At 41.0% G+C, this 18,237-nt stretch overlaps 1 protein-coding gene across 1 annotated transcript; it reads left to right on the top strand.

Moving 5' to 3' along the window:
- The first annotated feature begins 4,289 nt into the window (after positions 1 to 4,289).
- On the top strand, positions 4,290 to 15,343 carry mov10l1 (Mov10 like RNA helicase 1). The gene is made up of 23 exons (XM_061722753.1): positions 4,290 to 4,391; positions 4,658 to 4,770; positions 4,937 to 5,124; positions 5,271 to 5,411; positions 5,550 to 5,852; positions 6,043 to 6,237; positions 6,453 to 6,567; positions 7,177 to 7,354; positions 7,459 to 7,529; positions 7,625 to 7,716; positions 7,863 to 7,918; positions 8,994 to 9,079; positions 9,160 to 9,238; positions 9,317 to 9,498; positions 9,627 to 9,773; positions 10,270 to 10,391; positions 10,486 to 10,585; positions 10,890 to 11,036; positions 11,728 to 11,901; positions 12,047 to 12,196; positions 13,812 to 13,919; positions 14,988 to 15,128; positions 15,248 to 15,343. The coding sequence occupies exons 1-23, from the start codon at positions 4,292 to 4,294 to the stop codon at positions 15,341 to 15,343; spliced, it is 3,084 nt and encodes a 1,027-aa protein (XP_061578737.1). The 5' UTR covers positions 4,290 to 4,291.
- The last annotated feature ends 2,894 nt before the right edge of the window (positions 15,344 to 18,237 follow it).

Here is an 18,237-nt window from a genome sequence, read left to right as displayed (position 1 = left end):
CTGCGTTGGTGTAACGCGGAACCATAAATCAGCCTTTACAGGGACGAAGGACCTTTTTTTGTTTTTTTTCAAGTTTTTTTTAAATTTATTTAAATCTTGAAATGGAAGATTAAGAACAAATGCAAAATACAGATAGACTGCAACACCAAATTGAAAAGAAATAAACAAAAAAATGAGGGCTGTCCAACGATTCATTTTTTTAATCGCGATTAATCATGTTGTCCATAGTTAACTCGCAGAGGTGGAAAAAGTACAAAAATATTGTACTTAAGTAAAAGTACAAATTTTCTGCTTGAAAATTACTTAAGTAAAAGTATAAAAGTACCTCAAATTAAATATAATAAAGTACCAAAAGTACATGGTGTAAAATGTACAAAAGTAAAAAGTACAAAGTACAAAATTATTTTCAAAAGGATTGCAAATAAATGAAGAATCCAAGAATTTGCCCACAACTCTAAATAATGGTGATATTATTCTGACCCCTTTAGCGTTTGTTTCCATTACCCCATTTTAATTTCGTCGGCTTGAGCGTCGGCTGCCGCTCAAGGCTGATTTATGGTTCCACGTTACACCAACGCAGAGCCTACGGGTAGGGTACGCGGCGACACGCACCGTACGGTGCGCTTCGCCGCGTACCCTCCACTCATCTGGCATCTTTTTAAAATCGAACTTGCTGTTCAAAAGTCCCTTTTCATTCTCCATCTTTCAGTTCACCATACTTTTCCTCAAACTACCGTTGCCGTCGATGGCCAGAACTTATGTAATGCGCCTTTTTCTTTTTTTCTTTTTTCCTGCATGTTAATCATGCGTTAAAAAAAATTGTCGGCGTTAAGAGGACGTTAAGTTAACGCACTGTTAGCGCGTTAACTTTGACAGACCTAAAAAAATAATAATAAAAATATATATATATATATATGTGTGTGTGTGTGTGTGTGTATATGTGTATATATATATATATATATATATATATATATATATGTATATGTATATATATATATATATATATATATATATATGACAAGACAGTTGAATGTAAATTAAAAAGATAAATTAATAAAAATAAAAACAGCATAATGTGCGAGAGTAAGTTTCATGTTAACAAATTCAGCGATTTACAGATGCAGTGACGGAGGACGTCCGCCACCTGCGGGACAGCGCGGTGACGCAGCTGTGCCTGGACTACGGCCTGATAGACCACGAGGTCTTCTTCACCAGCGGGGAGGTGTTGGGTGGCCTCCCGCTCAAAGAGGGGGATCTGGTCAACTGCGTTGCAGTGAGAGGCGGTGCCCAAGGGGGCTGGAAAGCTTTAAGGGTGAGGAAACCTGTGCTTCAAGTTTTCTGCTTGAAATTTAAGGCAAGGCAAGTTTATTTGTGTAGCACCATTCAACACAAGGTAATTCAAAGTGCTTTACATCAAGATTAAAAGCAGCAAGACACAATTAAACAGTAAATAACAAATGACAAGAAAAGGGGTAAAATAATAAAAAGCACAAGTTTTTAAAAAGTAAGGGCAGTAGAGTACAGAAGGTAAGTATTTAAAGGGGACCTATTATGAAAAACACGTTTTCTCTTGCTTTAACATATATAAAGTGGTCTCCCCTCAGCCTGCCAACTCAGAGAAGGAGGAAAGCAACCAAATTCTACAGTGTCTGTACAGCCGCCCGGATGAGCCATCCAGTGTGATGTGGCTTCTACGAGCCGTTCAGATTCTGCTCCCTTTCGTTACGTAACCAAAATGCAATTTACATAGGTTGGCCTCCGATGCGTGAAACCACGCCCACAACTAACTCCGCCGGCCGGAGCTTCCGCCATTTCTTCGTAGCGGTGTATCGCGTCATTCAGGCAGCCAATCAGCACAGAGCCTCATTATCATAGCCCCGCCCACTCAGAATCCTGCATAGATAATGAGGTTAGACACTGGGAAGATAAACACATGGCTCAGAGGCTGAATTTCTAATTTATTTAGCAAAAACAATCAAAAGCTTGTTTTTAAGACATTCAAGGCCTGTTTAAAATAGGTATTAGATGCCATAATAGGTCCCCTTTAAGAGTATGCTTTAGTAAACAGATCAAGCATGTATTTTGGTCCAACACCATTCAGTGGTTTGTAGACCAGCAGTAAGATTTTAAACTCTATCCTTTGAGTCATTGGAAGCCAATGTAGTGATTTCATGACCGGTGTAATGTGGTCCAGTTTCCTGGTGTTTGTATATAGAGTGTATAAAAAAATAGGCAAGGCACGTTTATTTGTATAGCACAATTCAACACAAGGTAATTCAAAGTGCTTTACATCAACATTAAAAGCGGCAAGACACAATTAAACAGTAAATAACAATGAAATAAAATGATAAGAGGTAAAATAATAAAAATTACAAATTGTTAAACAGTAAGGGCAGTAGAGTACAGCAGGTAAGTATTTAATTTAAGAGTAAGTTTCAGTAAACTAATGTTTTTAGGCCTGATTTAAAGGATCTACAGTTGGAGCAGACCTCAGGTCTACAGGAAGTTTGTTCCACCGGTGAGGAGCAGAATAACTGAACGCAGCCTCACCTTGCTTGGTTCTGGTTCTTGGGAACCACAACAAACCAGATCCAGATGAACCTCAGGGGTCTGGGAGCTTCATAGGAACTAACAGATCCACCATGTATTTTGGTCCAAGACCATTCAGTGCTTTGTAGACCAGCAGTAAGATTTTAAACTATCCTTTGACTCACTGGAAGCCAGTGTAGTGATTTCATGACCGGTGTAATGTGGTCCAGTTTCCTGGTGTTTGTAAGGACTCTGGCAGCAGAGTTCTGGATCAGCTGCAGCTGCCTGATTGATTTCTTGTTAAGGCCTGTAAAGATGCCATTGGAATAATCCAGCCGACTGAAAATGGATGGATTCATGAATGCATGAATAAGTTTCTCCTTGTCTTGTTTTGACAGAATCCCCTTAATTCTAGCAATGTTTTTTAGGTGGTAATAGGCAGATTTAGTGATAAACTTTAGATGGCTGTTGAAGTTCAGGTCTGAGTCAATAATTACACCAAGATTTCTGGCTTTATTTGTAGCTGTCAATGACATGGAGCCAAGGTGAGCGCTGATCTTTTCCCTTTCATTTTTAGGGCCAAAAATGATCACCTTTGTCTTTTCTGCATTTAGCTGGAGAATATTCTGGCACAGGGCAGCACGGTGGCTTGGTGGTTAGCACTGTTGCTTCACGGTAAGAAGGTCCCTGGTTCGACTCCCAGGCCCGGCGGTCGTCTTTCTGTGTGGAGTTTGCATATTCTCCCCGTGCTTGCTTGGGTTCCCTCCGGGTACTCCGGCTTCCTCCCACAGTCCAAAAACATGCATAGTAGGTTAATTGATGATTCTAAATTGCCCGTAGGTGTGAGTGTGAGTGTCTGGTTGTTTGTGTATATGTGGCCCTGTGATGGACTGGCGACCTGTCCAGGGTGAACCCCTGCCTCTCGCCTGAAAATTAGCTGAGATAGGCTCCAGCAGACCCCTGTGATCCTGCAAAGGATAAAGCGGGTATAGATAATGGATGGATGGAAAATTCTGGCACATCCACTCATTGATTTGATGAATACAGTTTCTCAATGAGAGTAAGGGAGTAACTAGGGGTAGCATATAGATGTTGAATAGAAGGACATATATTGCATGTAGCCAACATGCAATATATGTTTACAGTAGTTTGCAATTGCAAAGCTGTTTATTTTGGGTGTGGTAAGAAAGGGTTCAGTTGCCCTTATAATTATTCAATTTAAAAAAGAATGGTAGTATAAGACAAACTCCAGCAGCCTTTTTTGCATCTCCATGACACGTGTGCTCTCCTGTAATAACTGTCTCCCTTGAGCTTGATGTTGCAGGTATAAATTGAGGAATTATCACAACACCTTATCAAAACTTGCAAGTTATCCTAAAGTTTGGAATCCACAGTTTCCACGTGAAATTGTTACAATGACCTCCCAGAAATTGCGTGTATGAAGTGTTTGCCTTGCTTTGGTAAATTGTTTACATCTTTTTCAAGTAAAAATAATGAAAGCTAGAGTGGTTGCAGAAATAGAAATAAACCTGCCAATATTTAAAGAGCTTCTGGACATTCATATACATTATTCTTGGAAGGACTTGCAGCCAGAGGAGAATGATATTAAAGGAAATGCAGATATACATTTTGTGCCTTAACTGTGATATAAGTGTGGGTGGTAAACTCTGTCAGAGTTGTGTAATTCAAATTTGTCAATCAGGTGGAGAAGTGTGCATGCGATTGGGAGGATGAAGGAAAAACCTCTCTGGAAGCTGACAGAATGCGGCTGCGCCCTCTCATTGGCACGGTTACATCTTTCACCGGTGATGGCGGCTACATAAATCAGAGTACATTATTTCTACGCGCCGCTCTTTCTGAAGGTACTGACACCATTTTCATATCCAAATTTGTGAGCTTCTCTGTTGTTATCCCTGTGATACTTTGCATGAGCAAACTCAGTGACCAGCACACACACCCACACTTTCCATTTTTGATGCATTCAAGTGCAGCTTTCCAGATGATGCTTGTTGAGGCAGAGAAAACATTTAACATACTAACACTGAATTAAAATGTGCTTTTCATTTGGATGTTCGTGAGTTTCTTTCTAGAAGGCATACTTTTATGAGTTTATTTTCTCTCTTTGAAGGTTATGAGCCAATGAAAGGAGATTGGGTGCAAGCAAAATATTTCATCAGTCCTACCCAGTGGGCCACCCAAGCTCATTCTGTGGCGCCTTTACGCTACAGCCGACTAGATCGGGTAACCTCTTGTTGGAGAATTGGCTTCTTATTGCAATAAAGTCTGTTTAATATTACTAACATAATTTAAAAAATGTGCAGACATTTCTGAACAAATGATTAAAATCAGCAGGGTCAACCTTTTTTTTTGTTCCTCTTCCTCTTTTTAAATGATCCTCCATCTCTAGGTGCGTGTGACCAGTGTTTATGGTAACAGTGGAGTGGTGGAGGACAGTGTTTTCTTCAGTTTGGATTCTTTACTGCTACCTGCCCACTACCAGCCTTCGCCAGGACACCAGGTCAACCTGGTCATGGTTGAGAGCAGCCAGTCCTTTTACTCTTGGCGCGCCCTGTGCATGGCACCTTGCATTCAAAGGTATCTAATTATTTTCAGTAATATTGCAGCAACAGATTTTATTCTTCTTGACCTTTTTTTTTTTTTTTTTTTTTTTTTTTTTTAAGCGTAGTTTTTCAAATTCGGTTTCATGCCTTTTTTTTGTATGTTTTTTCTTTTTGTTGCAGCACAAATGGTCCAGCTATATCCCTCCATGAAGCTGAGCCCCAGAACATCTTACAAAACAAAGAAGGGCTGGAAATCTCAAACTATGGCCAGTTTGGAGACTTGATGATTGGGGAGAGCATTTCTCTTGTGTTCTGGATTCAGTGAGTTCTCCTGGAAGTAGAGCCATCTTCTTATAAATATATCCAATATAATAGACACTTTGAATGTCTTGAGGGATGAATTGCCGATTTCACCTCTACCACTTTTATTGTGTAATTTTCATCCTTCTCCTGAAATAGAAATAAAAGCTCGGAGACCTTCAAGCTAAAGTGCTGTGACTTTGCTGGCTGGGACTCTGAAGAACAGTTCACTGTTGTCGCTGTCAACGAACGCAGATCACTCAGGGAGACGCCAAAGTCTTTGCAAGAAAACTGCTCTGAGTCCTCAGGGAGAGAACGAGGTAGAGATGCAAAAGAGGTAGACGGGGAGAAAGGTGCGACGCAAAACGACACTGTCCATCTCCGTGGAGTAAGAAGAGAAGAAACAGAGGTGGAAATATCACCTGGGCAAAGGCTGTCTGTTGCGATAGCCTGCCAAGGAAAGTAAGTTCTGTTTCTTACCACAATAGTGAGAATCAGATGAAAGTATTAAACATAAAAAGGATGTATTGAAAATGAACTGTTCTTGATTTCCTGTGTCTGGGCCAGTAGTAGGCTTTGTCTTTAAAATAAGCTCCACGTGTGACTGTATCAAGTCGTAAAGCTGACATTTCCTTTGTTTGGATTTCCTCAGGAGCTTGGGAAGCTGTGCTGAGCTGCTTCTGTTGCACTTCTCTTCTTTCACCATCGGGAGGCGCCTGGAGGTCACTGTAAGCAGTCAGGATGAAAACTTGCTGCATCCTTCTGAGCCCTACTGCCCCACTGATGCCCCGCAACCTTCCAAAACAACCTCTCGTGTCATCACTGTATCTGCTCCAAAATCAACAAGGTTTGAAAACCACCAGTTTCAAATGGTTTCCAAAAAAAAAGATGGTATTGTACAATGAAATTAATTGCTTACATAATTTTCTGTATATATTTATTTTTAATTAGAATTCATGATTCTGAGGGAAATATTGTTTTACATCTATGAAGCTCATTCATATTTAGAGGAAAATGAGTTACGCTTTGTCATATTTCTGACAAACTCTCTCCTACTTCTAGGTTTTGCAAACGATGGCTACCAAACTTCCTTCCAGGCTTCCCGGTGCCTCAGTCTCTAAGAGACTGTGTCGAAGCAGAGAATGATGTGTTGGTGATTCAGCCCTGCCTGGGAGAGGTGAGCACAGCCATGATCGGGCAGAATGAAATATCACGCTGGTAGGCCTCTGTGAATTTGACGCAGCAGAGCGTAGAGGAATAAAGGCTGAACAAAGTGGGTGTATGAATGGAGCGAATGTTATCAAACATTTAAAGAGCATCCCCCTGCTTAGCATGCTCAGTGCTATGAAGCTAAACAAAGCCCAAGAGCATTTACATGAAGTTAGTAGATCATGGAATGAAGAAAAACAAAGTCATTTCTTCTTTTTTCTCTCTACCACACAGTTATGTTTGTTTTCTCACCAAATTCTATCATTTGTTAATAAACATCAACTTCTTTTCTTTGTGTGATTAATGATAAAAAAAAAAATGACTAAGCTTACATCATGTTAGAATAATAAAACCTGGGCATCTAACTTTTTTCAAGCAAAGTGATGATATCAAAATAATCCTTTTTATCCAGAGAACTGATGGTGCCACAGCATCCACTTGGATATTCTTTGTTTTCAATTCATATTGTGGAAGAGGATATATTGATATAATTGTACGAACGCATAAAAGGTGAGCTAAAGAAAATGTGTTTGCATTGAAAGGATAATTTATTCTATCCCTTTGCCCCACTGTTTAGGCGCTGTCACCATCCAACGTGAATGCACGCTTCTCCGCCCTGCTCTGGCTGGAGGAGCTTCACGCAGAGCGAGAGATGAGAGAATTCTCGATCAACGGAGCCCTTCTCAGGAAAGGTGCCGTCTACCTGCACCTGGAGGTGCTCGGCTTGGCTGAAGGCAGGCCAAAGCTCAATCTAGGTGAAGTGGTCTAAGGCGTCTTTCATCGTGACTCAAGTGTGTGTCGTGAAGTTATTGTTGAAGTGGAGAAACTTGTGGAGAAACTTATCGCGCTTTCTCCGCAGGGGACAGAATAGTACTGAAGAAACCAGTGAATGATAACGCTGTCATGGAGTATGTTACCTATGTCGCAGAGGTGTGGAGATGTTTGAGACTCTGGAATTCATTTTCAAACATGTTTTTTTATTTGTAGTGTCGATGTTAATGTAATGCTCTGTTGTTGCTACCCAGATCCATGATGAGGACGTGAGTTTAAGAGTAAACTCCGACTTTCAGCACAGATACCTCGGTGAACCTCTCAATGTTGAGTTCTCTTATAACAGGTGAGGTGGGGGGGCAGAGATCACCATCCCTGACTGAATTTACAGTTTCCTAATGATGATTTGTTAAAATCTCACCTGACTGTGCACTATGTCTACTGCAGTCACATTGTAAATGCTGGTAATGTTTTTCCTGCTTTGAATTTTAGGTTGACTATGAGGCGGTGTCACAACGCACTTGACCAGACGAAACATTTTTGGGGGGGTACGTTTTCTTTTAATTATTTTAAGTTCTTAAAGAAATTGGTCTGTTGTGTAAAAACGAGTTGTAGCGGTTCTCTCATGAATTTTACTTTGTGGCGAGTTTCAGATGGTGACATTAAGAGTGGTATTTATCTTCTAATCTAATTTATCTTGTCAATGTCAGCACAGCGTTGTGGTTATTGCTCATAATTTCACAAACTCCCTGATATGTGGTAAATTCCTGCACATTTACAGTGACATAATTTATTAAAATTAAGCCAACACAGAGTGTAGAACATGAGGAGAATGCAAAAAAATAATGCAAAACAGATGAACTTAGTATGATGCATGCCATCTATCCTCACTGTTTAAGGGTATGAAGGCCCCATTTTAAAAAAAAAAAAAGGAAAAAAAGTTGTTTTTTTTGTGTTTCACTAAGGCAGCATACTTTTTAAAGATTGCTTTTGCCTTTTTGCCATGTCTATATTTAAGCCCTCTAAATTTGTCTCCTCATCACTTGGCATCAATTTGATTATCTACTTTTTATTTGTATTTTTTTTTTAAGTTACAGTCCTGAAATGGAGGAAAGGCTGGCATTGACTAATGTAATTAGACACAAGATGAAACATATTGGCTTTTTATTGTCTACATAGAAATGTGTCGAAATAAGTATAAGAATCAATTTTGTGCTTACGTTTGGTGGCACAATTTGATCCGTAAACACTTTTTATTTCAGACTAAATATAACATTGATTTAAAAAATGAAGGTTTTTAAAGACTCTGTTCCTTTCCAATTATTTTGATGAGCTCCTGAATAGTTGAAATTCTTAATCTATGATGAACATGTGGTGGTTTTAAAGTTGCAGAGTCGTGCTTTGTTCTGAAAAGGAATACACTGTCGCACCATTGTAACGTTGCCACTAGAGGGTGCTGTTTGTACCATATTTCATGTCTTGTCACAGTTGAAACAAAAAAAGTAGGTGTTTGGAGTGGGAGTGGCTGGACTAACATGGCCTCCAAAGATGAATTTCACATTTAATTGGCTTTTTATCAAGCTGCTTTGAAACAGTTTGATAAACAAGCATATTGTTGTTTAGCTCTCTTCCCGTCCAGTTTGACACTTCAGACTCCTCAGTGGACCGGAGAATGGATAGAAGACAACAAAAAAGCGGAGGACACGGAGGTAACAATTGTAATTTGATAAATACTGCACAAGATAACTTATTTTAGTTCCGATTATATGGAAATGTGTCCTAATACTAGAGTCCAGCTGCTTTGAATACAGAAGGGTCAAACATTTCCACTGATGCCAATTCCAAGGCCACACAGACCAAAAGCACAGGTATTTTACTTTTTATTTTGTTCATATTTTGCCTGATTTGTCTCATACAATCAGTAACAAATGTGCATTTGCTCCTAGATGGTAGACTGGCATCCAAATCGATTCCCAGCAAAGGGGATTTTTTTAACCCCAACCTAAACGCTCCTCAGAGAGAGGCGGTGAAAATGATCCTGGCAGGAGAATGTCGGCCCATGCCTTACGTGCTGTTTGGACCTCCAGGCACTGGAAAGACCATCACTCTCATAGAAACAATATTGCAGGTGGTTACACGCAAGCTCTAAAGAATATACCTAATTATTAAAGGTTTTTTACAGTGTGTAGTGATATTTTACTTTAAGTACCTGTTCCTTTGCCTCTTTGATCTCTCAAAGTCTTTGTGCTCTCCTAGGTCTACCACTTTCTGCCCAGTACTCGGGTACTTGTATGCACTCCATCTAACAGCGCTGCTGACCTTGTCTGCATCCGCCTGCATGATAGCGGCTTCCTGGATGCTGCAGGTCTGGCCCGTGTGAATGCGTCCTGTAGAGATCATGAGGTACTGAACAGCAACAGCTCAGAAAAAAACTGAAAATTAAGGAAAAGTCATGGATTTAACCCTTTTTTTTGTTAATCTCCTGTAATTACTGGACTATGTTATAATTATTATGCATGGACAATCGTCGTGGTTATGTAGTTGATGTTAGAATTTCAGTTGCTATTAATGTGTAAAGTAACATGCATCATTGAATTTTAAGGGAGACGGCTGTTAACAGTCAGATTAAGGGTCTGCATCCCAGGCCACATGAAAAAACATTTTATTTTTATAATTAATAAAAATACACTTTTACCTATTTAGTGTGTGGTATTTTGGAATTTTTATCTAAGATGTATTTATGATCAAAGAACAATCATGTATTAAGTGTGTTAAGGCAGTCTTTTCTTTTTTTTTCTTTTTCAGTAATAATTAGACGTCTCAGACGACATACATTGCAGTATTTTTCCTGATCATCTGAACTTTTATGTGGCATATTATTGTAACTGTCCCTCTTTAGTCTATCCCAGAAGTTTTGCGTCCATACTCGAGGGCTGGAGAAGACATCCGCCATGCTGCTTTTCACAGGATTGTGGTGTGCACCTGCTCCAGTGCTGGCATGTTTCAAAACATAGGAATACAGTAAGACCTAGATTCCTGAATGGATGGAGGATAGCCAGCTCCTTTTTGCTACTTCCATCTTTAGTAAATGCTTGCTGGATATGTTTTCTCTCAGAGTTGGACATTTTACCCATATGTTTCTGGATGAAGCTGGGCAAGCCACGGAGCCAGAGTCGCTGATTCCCATCAGCTTCATCTCGGAGAGAGATGGACAGGTCTGCACCACTCTGGGACCTGCAAGTCCAGCACACAGTTTCTGCTATAGTCCATCAGATATGTCACAGCTGAGGGTTTCTGGTTATTTTAAGTTGTTTAATAAGCTTGAACACTTTTTTCCCTCCGATTCCTGTCTAAACCAGTTTACAACAATTGTAAATGTCTTTTGCTAAATTGCTGTTAAAGCTGATATTGCTCATGTGTGGCATAGGAGGGGAGGAAAGGATTACACGTATTTAGTGATAATTTTCCTGAGCTCAGCTTTGTTGATGAATATTGATGATGTTGTGTTTGCCTGCTTAGATAGTGCTGGCTGGAGATCCGTGCCAGTTGGGCCCGGTAGTGAAGTCGAAGCTAGCCAAGGCTTTTGGTCTGGGATTGTCTATGCTGGAGAGGCTGATGGCCAACCCACTGTACTCCAAACACGACTGGGGGTATAACCCTAGACTGGTTGGTACCCCAAATCCAAAGGGTTATACAATATTTGTGATGCAACTTTAAATTACAACTTTAAATTTGCTGCTTCTTATGGCACTTTTGCACTAGGACTTACTCGGCTCGTCACGCCTTTACCCGCCTCTACCCGTTTGTTTTTCCACAGCCAGGGGAGAAGTGGGCAGGTTGGGGTGAAGCTGCTGTGACGTCGGCGCTGATGAGAAATCAGCTGGAGCCGCGAGCGGCTGAGAGTAAAACAGCCCATCTACATCCCTTTTTTAATTCTCTCGTCAGTCACCAGGTTTATGAACATCTGCACCTCAGAGTTGGATCACCAAACAGACGTTTTGCGCTTTATAATAAAATCGCCGCGAGCCGCGGGTCGCTCTCGCTCTGACTCCCGCTTCCTGATTCAAACGTCTGACGGCCCCGCCCCCCGACCAATCAATGGCGCGGAGGGTGATGACGTCGGAAATAGTCCCGGCTCAGCCCGGTTAGAACCTCGCCAGAATTGTTACAGAAATAGTATCGGCTTGGAGCGGCTCTACCCGTCTCAGCCCTAGTGCGAAAGCGCAAAATACGGCCGTGGCGGGTAGAACCGAGGAGAAGTGAGACTAGTGCAAAAGCGCCATTAATGTCAGTATACCTTGATTGTTTTAGTTGTGTTCTCCATGCATAATACAACGCTGCCTTTATATCACTACAGGTGACTAAGTTGATCTACAACTATCGTTCCCATGAGGCCCTGATCACGCTTCCCTCGAAGCTCTTCTACCAGGGGGAGCTTTGCTTTAAAGCTTCAGCAGCTACGGTTGAGTCCCTCTGCCAGTGGAAAAGCCTGCCCAGAAAAGGCTTCCCTCTCATTTTCCACGGTGTCAGGGTAATGAGGACTGCAAAGAAATACTTGCCCTAGAAGTGTGATTGACAACATGGGTGTTATCCCGTCTTTGTTAGGGTTGTAATGTCAGTCTTTTGTTACTTGCATTTGTAGCTTTATGTTGATTTCAGTTTTTGTTCTTCTGCAGGGCTCAGAAATGAGAGAAGGCAACAACCCATCATGGTTCAACCCAGTGGAGGCTGTGCAGGTCATGATGTACTGCTGCCAGCTGGCAAAGAAGCTCTACAACCCTGTCAGTGCCTCTGATATTGGCATTATCGCCCCCTACAGAAAACAGGTACGACCTTTTTCTTCTGCTGCTACTCCTCCCCCTTCATCATCATCATTATTATTATTATTATTATTATTATGGAAAAATTAATGAATGCTCATTTGAACTAAAACCCCATGACAGTGTAACTGTTATTTTTTAAACCTGTGTACTTAAAACACAAAGTTAGACCCTGGATAAATTGAACATATTTAGCAAGATCAACTCCCATCCTCCACTCGTGAACAAGACCCTGAGATACTTAAACTCCTCCACTTGAGGCAGGACCTCTCCACCTACCCGGAGGCCACACCACCCTTTTCCAGTGGAGAACCATGGCCTTGGATTTGGAGGTGCTGATTATCATCCCAAAATCCTGTCCATAAAAAATTATGAACAGAACCGGGGACAAAAGGCAGCCCTGCCAAAGTCCAACATGCCCTGGAACAAGTCTTGACTTACTACTTGCAATGCGAGCCAAGCTCCTGCTCTGGGCCTACAGAGACCGAACAGCCCTTAGCACAGGCCCCGGACCCCCTAGACGCCCTTAGTCGGTCAGGGAGAGGTGGAGTGTGAGACTGACAGACGGATTGGTGCAGCGTCCGCAGTTATGTGGTTGGTGTACTGGACCGAAGAAGAAAGAAAGAAGAAAGAGCTGAGACGAAAGGCGAATCTCTCGATTTTACCTGTCAATCTACGCTCCCACCCTCACCTATCGCCATGAACGTTGGGTAATGACTGAAAGGACAAGATCGCGGATACATGCAGACGAAATCAGTTTCCCCTAGATGGAGGATGAGAAGCTCAGTCACTTGGGAGGAGCTGGGTGTCGACCCGCTGCTCCTTCACATTGAGAGGAGTCAGCTGAGGTGGCTTGGGCATCTGTATGGGATCCTCCTGGACGCCCCCCTGGTGTTCCAGGTACGTCCCACCGGGAGGAGACCCCGGGGAAGACCCAGGACACGCTGCAGAGACTATGTCTCTGGGAACGCCTCAGAGTCCCCCTGGAAGACCTGGACCAGTCTGAGGACTGCTGCCCTGAAGATGGATGGATGGAACTCCCATCCTAAAAAGTCCAGGACAATATAACAAAGGAAAGCTGTATTTTTTTTTTTTTTTTTTTGAGTAACTGCAAAACCATTATGTTTTATTGCAAAGTGTGACATCACTGCGTTTGTTGCCTTCAGGATGTAGTATCTCAACATTGGTTGAAAGCAAAGCAAGATATTTTTGCATTGTTCCAGGATATAGTTATGAATCATGCAAAATCACAAATCAGGGAAAGATGATGCTCTTTCGTGCATCGCCTCTAAAACACCAAGTAGCTCATTGCCTTTTTTCATTCTTAACATGATAATGCACATGAATTTTATGACTCAATCAATAAGCAATGATGAATTTAACTTTATGAAATCTAAAACGTTTAAATGGAGAAAAGATAATAAAACATGACAGAAGAAGAGCCACAAGGTCAGTCCTTGAAGCAGGAAGTTCATGAGTCTTGCAGCCTCCGAGAAGAACCTGGAAATTTTGGCACAGTTGAAGACTTGAGAATAATAATTTAGTAAATTGAATTCTATGCAATATGAGTCCAAATCGGGCTGTTTTATTTCCTCTAAGTGTCCCTGTTGTCTTGCTGCAGAGCGAGAAGATTCGAGTGCTGCTGTGTAAGGTGGGTTTGTCTGACATCAAAGTTGGCTCGGTGGAGGAGTTCCAGGGACGAGAGTTTCTGGTCATCATCATGTCAACAGTAGGTGAAAACAAACCTTTTTCCAGTGGAATGTCAGACGGTGCTTTCATCTTACTTAGAGGTCCAGTGTAAGCTGCACTTAGGTGTGAAACTGAGGATGATGGAACAACACAAGTAATTAGCCTGGTGGAGAAGCAGACTGATGTTATAGTTGTTTGAAATGAAGATGTGCCAGTTATACTTTTATTATTAATCAGCCAGGAATACTCTGTAAATTTGCAGAATTGTTTGTGCCCTAAGTAATTATCAATGTAATTGTATTGTAATTCTGATCAGAGATGATCATACCAGTGCCAGGATTAGGATTTGCTTGAGGATACAGCTGAAAATAAGGCTATCACTAGGTATTTACTTCATACACAATCTGATGCCATGATATAATAAATACAATAGTGATTCTTCTTTGTTGCGCTAAAAGCCGTAAAAGTTAGGCATTACTGCCTGCCAACTTCTTGCTTTGAGTCACCAGGTACAGAAGCATCATGCATTATGGAACAATTTTAGGCTGGAAAATCCTACCAGGAAAACTGTTTAATCCACGTTATACAAGGCTGAAGATTCCAGAGGTGGTACAGATATTGCTAAAAAATAAAAAAAGCACCTGACCTTTTATTAAGCTTTTAAAGTGTCATTGCATGATAAAACGTGTCATAGATCTCAGAAATCGCTCCGAATGGTGCAAAACGGACTGATACTGTTCCATGTCTGATACGCATCTCATCTGATATGTGTCTGCACTTTTTTCAAGTTTAATTCCTACATTTCATTGTTAAATAGACATGTAAATGATGTATATTTAAACATTTTAGTTGTTAATAAAATAAACATAACACCAGTATCAGATCCGTACTCGGTGTTTAGCTGTACACAAAGCCCAGGTATCTAATCAGAAAGAAAGAAGTGGTATCGCAATATATCTCAAATTCCATTACCTTTAATTTACTATACATATTTACTGTTGGTGAATATGTTAAGTAAATATCTTTGCAATTCATTAATTTTGAATGAATTGATACCGAGTAGGCCTCCTGTAGTTTATTCCGACTTTGTGTTTCTTGCATGGTGTAGGTGCGCTCTAAAGAGTCACTGCAGAGTGATGATTTACAGAGTACGCTCGGCTTTTTGGCCAACCCCAAACGCTTCAACGTGGCTGTTACTCGTTCCAAAGCGCTGCTTGTGCTTGTTGGAAACCCCCACATTCTCATTAAGGCGAGTGATTCCTGCCCAGTCATATACCATATATATATATTTTTTTTTGAAGAGTGTTTATTTCTAATTGTTGTGTATTGAAATGGATCCTGCTTATTTTTGCCTTCATTTCTTTCCAGGATCCATGCTTCAGGGCCTTGCTGCAGTACTGTTATCTCAATGGGGCGTATCTGGGCTGCGACCCCCCTCTTTCACTTAGAGAATCTACGCCGTAAGAGAAACAAAGGACACATTTATATTTATGATCACCACTTCAGGGCTGTTCTGATTGCGTGACAACAAATAAATAAGAAAAAATGTATAATAGCAAAAATTATGATTTGATATTTATTAATAAATCTATTAAATATAGAATTATAAAGCATGCTTAGCCTCCAGATCAGCATTGCAAGCAAGAAGCAGTTTCGATTTACATTCAGTGAATGTTATGGATAACCTTATTCTCAATGTTTTAGTAAAACATAGGTTCATGTGACGCAAACCGCCCTTTTTTATGCCGCTTTCATCAGGTTTTGGCTGCTTCTCTTTTTCACAGAGCTGCAGAAGGGCAAAGAAGTGCTTAAGTGGTGGACGGCATCATCAGTGGTGTACCCTCCACATAACAGTCTTTGTGTTGGTTTTTCTTTCCTTCATGTTCTCTTAACTTGTGTCTAGTGGCTCTAACTCCTGATTTCTTTAAATGGATAAATATTGTATTCCTGTAAAATGCATATAGTTTCAATAGAGTTGGAAATAAAGATGTCTGTGTACACTGCACCATTCTCATGTCTTAGTGTGAGTGTTTATGCGCCTGAATGCTGCAAGAATCACAGGTTATGGTTAACAACTATTGGGAATTGCAGCACAGTGCACCTAGTGTGCTCATAAAATTGGGCTGTGCAATAATAATAATTGTATAAAAGCATTTGAATGGCACCAAATTGACTTTTATTACACCAGCAATTTCACAGTGTCCTTTCGGCTTTTTGATGAAAATGACAAATTAGATACGGGATAAGATTCAAACTTTTATGTGGGCTGCTTTCACCTCTGCACTTGTCAGCGGTTTCTAGGGAGCGAGCCGTCTGCTGCTGTCGGTGTGGCAGCGTCTGCCTATAAAGCTTGGAGACTGGATGTGACAATTGAGTGCTATTGACAGTCTGTGCAAGGACTGTCAGTCCTCCTGGAGCCCGGCGAGATGGAAAGGGGGAGGAGGGGAGAAAGGAGGCAAGTGGGGGTTCAGTGTTTTCACTTAATGAGCCTTCTCTGTACAAGGGCAGACAGCTTTTATCTGAGTTTGCTCTCCTGTGAGGGAGCCCAGCTTAGACACCCCGTCCTTCTCTTTTCAAACAGCACTCTTTCTTTGATGTATGTCTCAGGTGTTTGTTCTCTGCTCCCACTCTGCTGCTGAAGACTGTACCAGAGAACTCTTTAAAAACTACTATATATTGTGATGCTCAAATGTTTGAATCATGAGCATATGCAAACTGATATGAAGCTTGAGCTGGTGTGTTTTTTCCAGTAATGTGTTGTGAAGGTGCTCTTGTGAGCTTCAGGCACTCGTCTCTGTTGTTAAGCATCATAGCATCGGTTTTACCGAATTATACAATACCACTCTGCATGAAGTGTGCTTGCTTTTATGAACCGCTAAGCACACAAAACAGTGCTTTTACCACAGCAATAAAATGTGTTAATGCAACAGCCAGTGGCTGACGTATGCAGAAACGCTTTTAAAGTGTCCATAAATATGGCGATACAAACACCAAGAGACAAAATGGTTGGTGCGTAAAGAAAAGCAGTGCTGCAGGTATTGTGATTTTGTTTTTGAACAAAACAAAAAAAAAAAAGGTTGAAAGTTTAATCAAATTCCCGATGCGGCTTTGAGTTAGAGCTACGGGAATTAACGTGCTGCTAAACGAAAAGCAGATTTGCAATAAAGTCTGATGAGATTCAGCCTTTGAAATTGCAGCGTGACTTTAGGAAAAGTAATGAAAACCATACTCGACCAACAGAGGCTGACGAATGTGAGCTGAACTTCTACCATGCAGGGAAGGAATGTATACAAAGATTCAGAAATGCCACCACATTTTCTGGGAACAAGCTAATTTGAGGTCGAGTGTTGTGAAATGGGAACTCTTGTGGTCTGACAGATCAAAGTCTTGGACTCGTCCTCCTTTGGCCTGAAGAGAGACCAAAAAGTCCACGATCTCCGAAGGTCGCTTAGTGAAGTAAAAGCACCATATATGGTAAATGGGGAGCTTTGTATTCAGTTATGAACACATCTTTTTCAGGGAAGGCCTTGCTTGTTGAATACATGATGCTAATCCAAACTGTGCGTTTCATAGAACAAAGGAACCTTTGTAGAGCAGCTTACCTGCACATCAAACCTGTCTCTGTTAAAAACATTAGGTACACCTGGTGCATTATAATGCTAATAATATGAAGAAAGCAGCCAAACGCTTTATTCTCTTTCAAAAAAGCTGCCGGCTTCAAATATAAAATGTTAAAATATATATATATATATATATATATATATATTGTGTGTGTGTGTGTATGTGTGTATGTATATATATATAAATTAGATTATGTATTTTTCCCAATTTCAACAATCTATTGAATAGTATTCAATAAAGTAATGTGGAGGGTAAAATATATGTGTATATGTCAAAACTGAGAATATGTTACCCTGTAAGTATGTTAAACGTCTCGAGAGGCAAAGTTATGTTTTAGTCTGGGTTACAAGAAGACAGTGACGGTCAACGCCCGAGGCCAATTGTCCTGGCTGGACTGTTTTAATGTTTTCTTGGACAAGTGCTCAAACATTCGGCTCATGCCACTATCACCCTCTCATTAACTGAGGTTGAGGCAGGCAACACATTACCCACACAGACACCGTGTCTACGGGGCAACCATTAGGCCCAACAACAGACCCCTGCTGGGCTCCTGGCAGGGAGAGCTTGTTAAATGTGTGGACCTATTGTTCTCCCAAATTAGTCTGTGACTCTAATTGCCCAGTTAGTCCCCTCTTACAGGCTGCGCTCGTCTACCCGATCTGGAACCAGCCTCCACTCATCAGATCGGGCTGTAAAACGGAGCTAAGCTCTGGCTGGCTGCATTTGCATTCTCCTTG

The sequence above is a fragment of the Cololabis saira genome, chromosome 5 (genome assembly GCF_033807715.1).
Source record: "Cololabis saira isolate AMF1-May2022 chromosome 5, fColSai1.1, whole genome shotgun sequence".
Lineage (NCBI taxonomy): Eukaryota > Metazoa > Chordata > Actinopteri > Beloniformes > Belonidae > Cololabis > Cololabis saira.
Note: the sequence above shows the minus strand (reverse complement) of the source record. Positions and strands in the feature narration are given on the sequence as shown.

Coding starts and splice junctions, on each gene's coding strand:
- mov10l1 (XM_061722753.1), top strand. CDS start 4,292: ATGCGGCTGCGCCCTCTCATTGGCACGGTTACATCTTTCACCGGTGAT. Junction 5,853..6,042: donor GCGATAGCCTGCCAAGGAAA/GTAAGTTCTGTT, acceptor GGATTTCCTCAG/GAGCTTGGGAAGCTGTGCTG. Junction 9,080..9,159: donor AAAAAGCGGAGGACACGGAG/GTAACAATTGTA, acceptor TCCTAATACTAG/AGTCCAGCTGCTTTGAATAC.